General features: G+C 35.0%; 2 protein-coding genes across 3 annotated transcripts in view; both read left to right on the top strand.

Annotated features, from left to right (window-relative positions):
• Nucleotides 1-7,100: 7,100 nt before the first annotated feature.
• Nucleotides 7,101-10,300, top strand: LOC107687480 (heat shock protein beta-7-like). Its single transcript, XM_016484838.1, has 3 exons — nt 7,101-7,581; nt 9,069-9,202; nt 9,286-10,300. The coding sequence occupies exons 1-3, from the start codon at nt 7,413-7,415 to the stop codon at nt 9,463-9,465; spliced, it is 483 nt and encodes a 160-aa protein (XP_016340324.1). The 5' UTR covers nt 7,101-7,412; the 3' UTR covers nt 9,466-10,300.
• Nucleotides 10,301-11,193: 893 nt separating this feature from the next.
• LOC107687428 (zinc finger and BTB domain-containing protein 17-like) overlaps nt 11,194-12,258 on the top strand; it is an 8,544-nt gene continuing 7,479 nt past the window's right edge. For both annotated transcript variants that reach the window (XM_016484774.1, XM_016484773.1), the window contains exon 1: nt 11,194-11,316. The gene's annotated coding sequence lies outside the window, so the exon portion shown is untranslated. The remainder of the gene's footprint in view (nt 11,317-12,258) is intronic.

The following is a 12,258-nucleotide window of genomic DNA, read 5'->3' as shown; positions in this document are numbered from 1 at the left end:
CGCCTTATATTCAGGTGTGCATAATTATTAAGCAGGTTATCTTCTACAGATAAAATTTTGAGATGGACTAAAAATTAACTCCCAAAACTTACTGCCAGATTCTGGCAGATACATTCTTCAAACAGTGGTACAAGAGGATGTGGTGCTGGTCCTTCAAGTACCTCTCAACTTATCTGTCTATAAAGCTTATATATAAAAAAATCAATCTTCAAGTATTTTACTACACCTCAGTATGTGATTCTTATTAAGTAGGGGTCATTTTTTAGGATTCTATACTTGACACCTGACACCTTGTACTTCTGGAGACTCCAGGTAGGTTGCAGTTCTGGAAAATGGCATTAACTTTGAAATTTCTAGTATTGTATTAGTTTTGAATATTTCTCATGGGCATTTAATAATTTTTGACTTTCATTTTATCTGTAAAAGAAAATCTGCTTAATAATTATGCACACCTGAATATAAGCCATTTTTCACTTCCAGCATTCATGAATAACTATATATCAATTATAAATGATTAAATACAAGATTAATAGTAGTTATTAAGATTGATGTCGTTTGGAATTGGTCAGATGTGCTTGGAATAAAATATGATCAGAATATCAACTTGTATTCTAATTATGCATGCACTGTATTTTTCCTCTTCTGCTGTCGAGTTAATGCAAGGAATATTGTGATTGGTTGTCAAGGCAGTCAATCAGAATTTAGCAGTCTGGTCTCTGATTGGCTGGAATTATGGCATATTGTAACACTGGGTTGTGTTGAGCAAGCGAGCCGTTGGCATTTAGAGAGCACAGAGGGCGGGCATCAGGTGAGCAAGCTAGTGAAACGTTGCACGCACAAAAGAGAAGGTCTGCACACATCCAAAAACTTATTTTAAATGCAAAATTGATTTTTGTGCGCTCTAAATACTTTCTTCTTTGCGAGACAAACATTTTCTTCACAAAACTCAGTTCGCGTCCGTGCAAAACGCACTTTTGCGCGCTCAAAATATGATCTTTCGCACGCAGAATTGTGGCAGAGATCTAATCCCATAGAAGTCATCTAATACAATGTCTCTGGTCCAAAAGCAGCTGCATGAATGTGAACGTTTGACACAAAAATGAAAACATCAACAAAAACACTGACCGCAAATACTCCTCCATGTTTACAAACACAACCCCGGGAGGCACAGCCGTTAAGAAGTCATTTCTGGTTAATGATGTCACAGAATTTATCGGTATTTTATTTTCAGATGTGTGAATGGTGCTTTACCGGTAAAAAGACGGAACGTCGTTGCCTGTGTGAACAGTGCACTTTTGTATTATCCGATAAAGTCATTCTGATAATTTTACAGCAATTTACTGGTATTACTGTGTGAAAGGGGCTATTGACTTCCATATTATTTTTTCCATACTATGGAAGCCGATGGCTACCGTCAACTGTCTGGTTACTCACATTCTTCATAATATTTTATTCTCAACAGAATAAAGAAACTCATAAAGGTTTTAAACAACTTGAGGGTAATGTTAAGTAAATGATGACAACATTTTATTTTTTGGGTGAACTGTACCTTTATTGTAAGAGGCAATGCATGGCCATTTGTAACTTTATTTTACCTATACAAAAACAGTTCTGTTTGCTGCTTGGTAACAGGCATTTGTTACCACATTATTTTAATTTATTATCATAATCATAAACATATTGGTTTGTAGAGCAAAGTTTTTCTTTGGTATTCTCCTAGTTATTTACCTTGCACATTCAAAGAAAATAGCTTAATAAGGTGATATGGCAACGCTGTATCAGACCACTCACCATGCTATTAATCCGCGAACTCTTATAAGTACAATTATACAATTATAAAAATGATAAATTATAAACAATTATAAAAATCATAAAATAATTAAAAAATAATCATGGTTTCATGTCCATGAATTTATTTATTTGGTGAGTAGCCATGTAAGAAGCAGGACATTGTAATGTCATCACGATTATGTACGACTGACACATTATTCCTAATCATGACAAAACAGATACTTAGGAAGTTCCAAAGTATTGTGAATGAATTAATGCCAACCCAAAGTCACTTGAAAACTAAAAAATAAACTTTAAAGAGAGCTCACCTTTCAGCCTGTTGACTCATGAAAGACCGTTGAGGTCAATATCAACTCTTTACCCTGGCGTCACCAGATGTAGCATGAAAGGAAAATTAAGCTTTAACTTATTTATGGTGCACGTCCTCTCCTGCTTTGCCTCTGGGCAGCCACTGAATTGGAACAATGTGAAATTGAAGTTTCCTTTTTTGTTTTCTCTGAAATTCATTTTGATCTCACAAATGTCATTGAGACAGAGCTCATTGTGGCCTTTTGGAACTTTTAATTAGGTGGTTAATGAAATGACCTGTGATGTGTTATGAATCTTTGTTGTTAAGCCCGAGAGAGCAGAAAGTGATAGAACCAGACTGACCTTTAGAATTGTCATCAGGACTCATCACTCACATGCTTTAATGAGCCCTGACGGCATTTCTTAACAGGTGAAAAGAGAAGCCTGAATTAAAAAAATGTGTACCCAGATTTTCTCATGTATTGCATAATTTAGAATGTGATTGCCCCCTTATATGGTCTCTGTTTAAGCACTGATTCATTTTGCATTAACCTTCATTCAAGGTTAAAGCAATCACACACCACACAAATCATTCACTTGACTCAATGTCGCACACACAATCCCTCATTTTCACTGAGCTTCTTAATTTCACACAGAATTTCCAAAATCACACAGACACAGTGCTGTGTGGAAATACTTAATATTATAATTTAATCATTTAATCCAATAAGCTATTTCAGACAATAAAAACATTAATGCATCATTTGGATCCTGTATTTCACACAATTAGCATCTTACTACCCTCTTGTCCCTTACGAAACAAAAATATATGGTAAAAACTGAAAGATAAAATATGAAATAATACATTTCCATATATGGGAAACTAGTGCTTAAATTTGTTAATATACTGCAATATATGCATGGACCACATATGGCTATATTGATACATATTAAAATATATCTAATGAAGACAAAAACTGCACTACATTTTTACATGTAATAGCTTTTTTTTCATGCATTTCATAAATGAAAATGTGTGATGATATATAAGAAAAAAGTGTTCACCGAAAACAAATAGTACAATTTAGAATTTTTAGACAGTTGTATATCTTGTTAAAGTCATGGCAAACTGATGGGTTAAAAAATGAGATTTGACATAACTAAAAGGATTGAGTGATATAATATATATATACAGTATATACTGTATATATTCAAATTGTGTGCATATATTCCATATAAATGTGAATGTCTATATATTCATATATAGTTATACAAAAATATTTATACACACACTATCATATTTTATCACATATGTATTATTAATTCCATATAAAATGACATCTATTACAATATATGAAAAGCGGCATTTCTTTATGAATTATTCAATGTATTCTAATATTTTAACACAATACATTATTCTGTATATTTTCAATATACAATATACAATATACAATAAATAATTTAATATATTAATCATTAATATATAAGTAAATATATATTTTTTTGCGTAAATTCCTGCCCTCTGAAATGTATATTACAGGTGCATCTCAATAAATTAGAATGTCGTGGAAAAGTTTTCACAATTTGAGTTGAATTACTGAAATAAATGAACTTTTCCATGACATTCTAATTTACTGAGATGCACCTGTATAGTCACAATGATCAGCACTAACTCAGACGATAAATTAAACTTTTCAAACAAACAGCAAGATGCATTATTCATTTCCTTGTTGTTCACACACTACGGAGTGCAATAAAGCCATTACTGTTGCACAAGCTCATATAATTTCACTATTGACTAATTTAGCTGAGGGCTCGCATGGGCTAATGCTTTAATTGTGATGGAACCACTTTCTATGCACTCTGAAAACACAAAGTAATAGATAACTCATCTTATTGACTTGATACAATTTCATGTCCTTTGGTTTTGGATTTTTCTCTCTAAGTTTATCCCATAATTTGTGGCACAACCCTCATTGCAAACTTGAGTGACAAAAGGTGAAATTTCAGTTTATTTGAAATGTAAAACTCCCTGATCATTTTGGAATTGTTTTATTCCCACTGACAGACTCAATCTGTTACTCCTAGAGGAGTGACTGGATCACAGGGTGAATATGTGTGAAATGTCACAATAATAATCCTTCCCTCCCTCCATGACTGATGAGCGGCTACCCTCTGTCATTCCACACTCTGTTCGTTTTCCCTGTCAATTTCAATTAGTTTTTCTCAGACTTTGGTTGTTTTTTATAGAATCATGACAGCTGAAAATGCCAAAAAAAAAAAAAAGTATTTATTGACCAATGTGTGTGGAGGCCACCAGGCTATTTAAATGCACTTTCTTTCTCATCTTTCAGTTTATTTGAAATGTAAAACTCCCTGATCATTTTGGAATTGTTTTATTCCCACTGACAGACTCAATCTGTTACTCCTAGAGGAGTGACTGGATCACAGGGTGAATATGTGTGAAATGTCACAATAATAATCCTTCCCTCCCGCCATGACTGATGAGCGGCTACCCTCTGTCATTACGCATTCTGTTCATTTTCCCTGTCAATTTCCATTCATTTTTCTCAGATGGGTCCAGACACCGGTGGTTTTTATAGAATCATGACAGCCGCAAATGCAAAAAAAAAAAAAACATATTGAATGAGGCGTGTGGATGCCACCAGGCTATTTAAATGCATTTTTTTCCATCTCAGCCTTTATTATTGTATGATTTGTTTTGGTACTATAATTTGAGTCTCTGTTTTTTGTATTTACAGCTGCATTGTCTGTTGCTCTTGTACTTCTGTCTCTCAGTCCTAGCAAAACAAGCAATTCACACTGAGCGACAATGATAATCCTATGTTATGTAATGATCAGCAGCTGACAGAATCACAAATAGTGTAGCACAACACAAACTCTCTCTCTGAGCTAGATATATTGCAATGGACATTGGAACATTTTCAGGCCAAGGACCCTCTGTATACTGTATAATATGTGTTTCAACATGCATACAGTACCAATAGTAATGTATATACATACTTTGATACTTACAGACAATGAAAGGATCGTTGATCGTTAGCTTCTTTAATAAATGAACTTTTCCATGACATTCTAATTTATTGAGATGCACCTGTATATACAAGTTTGGAATAATTACGATTTTTAAATGTTTTTTGAAAGGAGTGTTTTATGCTCACCAAGGCTGCATTTATTCTCATCAAAATAGAGTAAAACAGTAATATTGTGAAATATTATTAGAGTTTAAATTAACTGTTTTCTATGTCAGTATATTTAAAAATGTAGTTTAATCCTGTGATGAGCACCAATACTTGAGCAGCAGATCAGCATATTAGAATGATTTCTGAAGGATCATGTGACACTGAAGACTTGAGTCATAATGCTGAAAATTCAGCTTTGCCATCACAGGAATAAATGACATTTTAAAATATATTCAAATAGAAAACAGTTATTTCAAATTGCAATAATATTGCACGATAGTACACTTTTACGGTATTTTTGATTCAATTATTATATATTATTATATATAAGCTCAAACTTTGGCCCATGTATCTCAACAAACCCTTATGTTTATTCATGCTAGTACAAAACCATTCCCTGAGGGCTGTCCAATGACATCCATATAACTAGCTGAATACTTGGGAAGATATCAAGTGAACTTTCTGAAGTGAGCTCACACTAAGCCTGAGGACAAACTGTGCTAGTCGCGATTATACAGTTGGCTGATTAAAGGCTCTCTCCTGCTCTTGCTCTCTCTCTCTCTCTGTTTCTCTCTCCAGCACAGAATCAAATTAGAAGAGCTACATTAATGACAAGCTGTATGAGTTAGTTAAGTTTCTCGGCTAGATTTAGACAATCTGTGAAAGTCTTGAAAGTGATATAGTGTGATTCCATGCCATGAGAGGACACTAGATTTGTCGTTCTGGACAACACAGAGGCTCCAAAGAAATGCTGTTTATCATTTGAACACATTCAATACTTCAAGTGCAATTATGAACATCTAAAAAGGATAGTTTACCCAAAAATGAAAATTCTGTCATTTACTCACCCTCATGTCATTCCAAACTTTTCTTCTGCGGAACACAAAAGATGATGTTTTGAAAAATATTGTTAACCAAACAATAACTAAACAAATATCCAAAAATATATTTTTTTATGTTCCACAGAAGGTTTGGAACAGCATGAGGGTGAGTAAATAATGATGTAATTTTCATTTATGGCCGAATTATCTTAACACTATAGGGATGAGCAATATCAAAATCACTAATAATTTAATAACACTGTTAAATGCAATCTTTAGCAAATCAATATCCATTTTTCATATTGTACATTATAATGCTGTGATGCCTAAAATTCACTTTTAGGACTATTTATTTATTTATTTACACAAAATTTGATAGAATTATAATATTTGCCATCGATCGGTTATTGACCGTAACATGAAAATAATTATAATTATATTATTATCAATTATAATTATAATTTTAAATCAGTGCATTAAACTGCACATATAAATGAGAGAGAAAAAAAAATTTCTGTAATGAGGAGTAAACCAGCACCAAATTGTCTATTATTAACAACTCTCCTTCGAAAACAAATGCCTCCTAATCCATTTTCCTAACGTCATCTGTCCCTCAACTTCACACTCTCATCAACATTCCTTCCATCTTTCTGTTAACCCACTGTCTGAACTTGCATTCCTCAGCATTGTTGTTTATGCAGAGATGATGAACACCCTTGGGTCGTGTGTTATAATTTTCTGGTTGACAGCCTCTGACGCCTCTTGTGAGAGTGCGTTTGCAAATCACAGCAAATTGCTGTGGATGGCAGGCTGGAGAGAAATGGATGGAGAGCACACGGAACGAGAGAGGAAGGGAATGGCTATTTTAGGGAGCGAGTGTCTGGAATGTCAGCTGTTGACTCAACCCCCCTCTCTCTCCTTCTGTATCTCTCTCCCTTTCCTATCTTTGAGTTTTTGTCAGAGCCCCTTTCTCAACCTCAAACCCTCATCACACAAAACTTTTCCGACCACAGAGCCCTTCTCCCTCACAGGATAATTATAGCACACTGTCATCCCACAATTAACACACACACATAGAAGTAAAAACTCTCAGGCTAGACCCACCATATAAAAGACAGTCAGACAGACAAAAGCCACACCAGACCTAACACAAACAGTGAGAAAGGTTCTGAGGCTTGAGAGTGGATTCATACGGCGTTTTGAATAAGGACAGCACAAAACTACTTTATTTATTAACTCGGTGCTCATTGTATCACTTCAAAGCTCTGACTGGATATCAATTTGAGGCAAAGAAACCTTCTAAACACTAATGAGTGCGACCAACTCCTCTGCCTATCGATCGGAGCGCAGTTTCCACCAGACATCCTCCTCATCTTCATCCTCAACCTCAACAAACCCGTACATGGAGAAGAGCCGAGGACTCTTCGCTGAGGACTTTGGATCTTTCATGTGTCCAAAAGATGCTTTGGGATTTCCAAGTGAGTTATTAAGCCTGGTTCCAGTTCTTTATGGATCTGTACAGCCTAATGTAAAATAAACAGCTTGTTAAAAACTGTTATTTGTCTTGGGTGTGAATCTGAATGTACTGTTTATATTCACATTCTAATTACATTTCCTTCTCTTTCAATGACTGTAGATAAAATAGTGGATACTGACTTTGCATGAGGCCTGAACATTTATTTATGTATATACATTTCAAGACTGCATAAGACATTTGACTGTTTGTCTGTGTGGTATGTGTATGTCAAGGCAGATATATTTTATATTCACAGTTGCATCCTGGTACGTGTAGAAGTATGTGTAAACACAACAGATTGTTCAAATGTGCTATACAAGGGCACCTGGGAGGCAGAGAGAGGGTTAGGGAATATTTTGGGCAAGAGCCAATGCTGTGACTTCACTGTTGGGGAATGATTTAACAGTGCAAGGGCGGTCTGTTGCTGAGTGTAATATATATGGATATGAAGTGCTGGTCTGAGATTCACCAAGGCACATTTTTGCACATCATTAGAAAGTGATATTAATGCACAGGAATGCCCATTTGTACATGAGATGTAATATGCATGAGATTTAATTAACTCTCTGGTGGTCTTTGGCCATTTTAGACAGAAACATTTTATGTTGTGACTTCATCGGAATTAATGTTTTGTGTTGTGACTTAATCAGAATTTTGCAAACCTTGGTGACTTTTATGGCACTTTCTACATGAACACACACACATACACACAAATCATGGACATGATTAGAAAAGGTTAAATGGTCTTTAAAAAATAAGTTACACTCATCAAAATGACCACCATAGAAATGAATGGGAAGTATGAATATACAGCGCAATAATCTGTGGTACAATCTACAAATCAGCCATATTAAAGTAGTCTTTGATAATGTCTAAATACATGGGGGGAATTTTGATTTGATCTGATTCAATTCTATATGCTTGGCTGTATATTATTTTACCCTTCCACTAATTAATAAGTCCATTAAGGTCCATAGTTGATAGTGTAGCGAATCGATGAAGCACAGCTGACAAACAAAGTCACTTTCAAACCAAGCAGCTTTCTGTTAACGTTAGTCAACGTGGCAAATCCGCATTACCAACTTGAACCTGCTGCAAAATCAGTGTGGGGAAATCTTTCACACTTGCAAAATTACCGCTTGTGTGGATTTGCATTGAAATGATTGGATTTGGCTCGTGAAAATTTGCCAAACAATGGTACATGTGACCAAACCTGTACAATGTCGGCGACAAAACAATCTGCTTAGCAACAACACTGCAACAATTTACAATAGGCCAATTAATAGATCCCTAAAATCTGTTTTTTTTTTTTTATACACAGTAGGCCTACATAATTGAGATACAAGAGGGCACCAGTTGCGTTTGTATGAAACAAGAGAGCGAGTTGCTGGCGATATCCTGAGAGCCATATAATACTGTAATATTAGATTGTATTTTTTTTTCCTTTAGACAGAACAGAAACAGATGGAAACATCAAGACTCTGGGAGACACATATCAATTCACAGTGGATGTCCGAGACTTCTCACCTGAGGATGTGATTGTCACCACCTCAAACAATCAGATTGAAGTTCATGCTGAAAAGGTAAACAGACACAGGCCTCTGCATAATCCAAATGAATTTTCAGAATATCATTCATTCTCCTATGTATGTATTTTATTCAACAGCTTGCTACTGATGGAACAGTGATGAACACTTTTACCCATAAATGCCAGCTACCAGAGGATGTAGACCCCACCTCGGTGAAGTCATGTTTAGGGGCTGATGGGACTCTCACTATAAAAGCACAGAGAAACACTGCAAAACTGGAGCACGCACAGACGTTCCGCACAGAGATCAAAATTTAGATCTTTCCTCTCCTGCTGTATCTGTTTCTCTGTGATAAATGACCTTAATAATAGTTGGTTAGTCCTGCTTTGTCATTCCTCCATGACCTTCTCTCATTTCTTCTCATTAGACTTGAGTGGAACTTAATCCTGTCAGATGTATTCGAAACATTTAAGACAAATGCACTGCTAACGTCAATTCCCTGCTAAATACATATCACCTTACAATATACAGTGGGGTCCAAAAGTCTGAGACCACATTGAACATCTGTGAGTCAAAATCCAATTTAAATCTGCAAAGAAAGAGAATATTTTAGGGTTTTGACAGTAAGAAAGAAAAATATGTCTTTAAATTAATAAGAAAGGTTTCAATTCTGCATTTCGATGTCACTAAACTTAATCAAATTTGTTACATTGATCACGTGGCTCTTTCTGCAAACACTCAGATGTTCTTGCTTCAGTTGAAGTTCAAGATGCTCTTTGAGTCATTTAAATCATGCTGGAGAACATAAGCATCAGGTTTTAAACAAACTTGTGAAGTTCATGTAGCTCAAATACTGCTGTCATGAAATGAAAAGGATACCAAAATACCAAATACTAAGATATTTTCAAAAAGTTAACTTTTCACTCAACTTTTTTTGCTGATAATATCATTTGTAATGCATTTAAAAGCAATTTTAGTAGTAGTTGTCTCAGACATTTGGAGCTCATTGTAAGTATGACAAACAATTAGAACAGAAACCTATTAATTGAACTGATTGTTATTGTTATTAAAAGGTATATTTTCTAACTGTAAAACTATGTTGTGTTGGGTGAATAAAACACTGTTTTAGAACCGAATAAAACCAGAACACCTTTGATGAGTATTTTGAGCTTGTGAGTCAATGATTTGGGTCATGTCCACTTCCATTACAGTGGACATCATGAGCAAATGACAGGTACTCTGTGTCTCTGAGTACTTCTTCTATAAATAGAGTCGGCTGTTATTATTCACTCTTATCATATACTATTTTTGTGCTTCATGTCATCCATCAACCTGTCACTGTGTTGTACCACATACAAATGCATGTAAATAAGTTTATTTTGTACAGCGCTTTTCACGATACAAAAAAATAAGCACCCGTTTTACATATTAAGACATTATTTCTTTACAGTTCTTTTGAAATCAGCTATAGGCCCAAGCCTAATCAGCTGAAAATGCCCAAACCCCTTTAAAACCAGACCAATTAAGACAAGAAAACCAGCTTGTTTAGGCACTGCTTTCCAGCACTGAAAGCGTATATTATATAAACATTACATGAGTTTTAAAAAATAAATCATAAATATGTATTACAGATCTGATTGTGAATTGGGAATGTAATAACTTTAATGAGCTTAATTAAGTAAATCCAATCACCTAAATAAGAAAAGAAGTAGGCCTGCCATTTTTGCCCAAAGCGACATAGTAATGGTTGACTGTTTAGTTAATGACTAAAATGTGCACTAAAAATTGACCCCTTAGATTTGCATATATCATAACCATATTTTAATAGGCTATGTAACTCGTGGTGGTGTTTAAAATGCATTAATGACCCAATTCATAACCTAACTGCGTTTTATTTTATAGACATTTCCTCACTCTGGTCTTATGATTTGATCAGTGTATTTAATAATAGCTAAAGCTCGCTGTCATGTGGTCAAAACAATTACAGGAAAAGTTCGCGCATGCGCGTTTGTGCTTAACTTCCACACATTCGCTCGGCCACTATCAATCGATCAGAGAGCAGAAGATGGCGGCGCGTCGAGGCTGAGCACTGAGATCGATCACCGAAACACTCGATTGGATTGATCATCTGAATTCGCGGAAAGCCAGAAACTCGTCCATTATATGAGGTAAAGAACGTCGAACGTGACCCAATCTTCCGATTGTTTTTAGGACTAATCTTCAGATAAGTCTCTAAATGAACGCGCAGCTAAAATAAGCAAAAAAGAGGCAGGAATGGCCCGCCTCTGCCAGCGCCATCTTGATCCAGCAGGGCCAGGCAAACTGAATTAATCCCGGAGCTGAGAAAGAGAGAGGACTCATAATCAATCCGCAACATCGTCACAAACATCTTGGGGAATTGTGCAGTTGCTCGTCAAATCACTAGACAAATTTACTCGCTAAAGCAAATCAGACAATCAGACATCATCGTGCTGTAGTCGTCTTGGGTAGATAATGATAGATTAAATTTGACTGCAGGACAAAATGTCCCGAAGGACTTCGAGACAAACGTTTCAGTGTCGCACAGAAACACGGATTGTTACATAATGATGTTTGTTTATTTGAAGTAAATAATGAAGTCTGTTGGATTATTAATGTCTGGCAATGTGCATGCACTGAATCATAATGAGAATAATGTATATATAGATGTACATATATTTATTTATTTATATAGACAACACAGCAGTACAGTTTTGATCAGGTGTACATAAAAGGGCAAGAATACATCTTCAGTTTTAGTATTTAAATTGGGAAATTACTTCGAAAAGTAAGTTGAATCATGGCTATAATAACTATAGATACTGAGGAGGAGACTTTCCCCGCATTATTCAGATAGGTGGCAGGGTTATTGTATTTAACTAAAACTGTAAGTTAAATAAAACTATAAATTACTAAACTAAAACAATTTCGTTCCTTTAAATAAATTAAACATTAACTGACAAATATTTAAAAACCTTAAACTTATTTTCTCCATTTAGTTGCTAAGGCAACATATTTCATTTTCATTTAATTTAACTTGATGCATTAAAATATTAAAACGAAACAAAAATGTATAGATATATATATATATA

This window comes from Sinocyclocheilus anshuiensis, unplaced genomic scaffold, assembly GCF_001515605.1.
Source record: "Sinocyclocheilus anshuiensis isolate Anshui unplaced genomic scaffold, SAMN03320099.WGS_v1.1 scaffold1114, whole genome shotgun sequence".
Taxonomy (NCBI): Eukaryota; Metazoa; Chordata; class Actinopteri; order Cypriniformes; family Cyprinidae; genus Sinocyclocheilus; species Sinocyclocheilus anshuiensis.
The sequence above is the reverse complement of the archived record's forward strand: the minus strand, read 5'-3'. Positions and strand labels throughout refer to the sequence as shown.

Bases quoted from the DNA above. Each gene is read 5' to 3' on its own strand.
- LOC107687480 (XM_016484838.1), top strand. From the start codon at position 7,413: ATGAGTGCGACCAACTCCTCTGCCTATCGATCGGAGCGCAGTTTCCAC. The intron at 7,582-9,068 runs GTGAGTTATTAA...TTTTTCCTTTAG, and splicing joins AGATGCTTTGGGATTTCCAA to ACAGAACAGAAACAGATGGA. The intron at 9,203-9,285 runs GTAAACAGACAC...TTTATTCAACAG, and splicing joins TTGAAGTTCATGCTGAAAAG to CTTGCTACTGATGGAACAGT.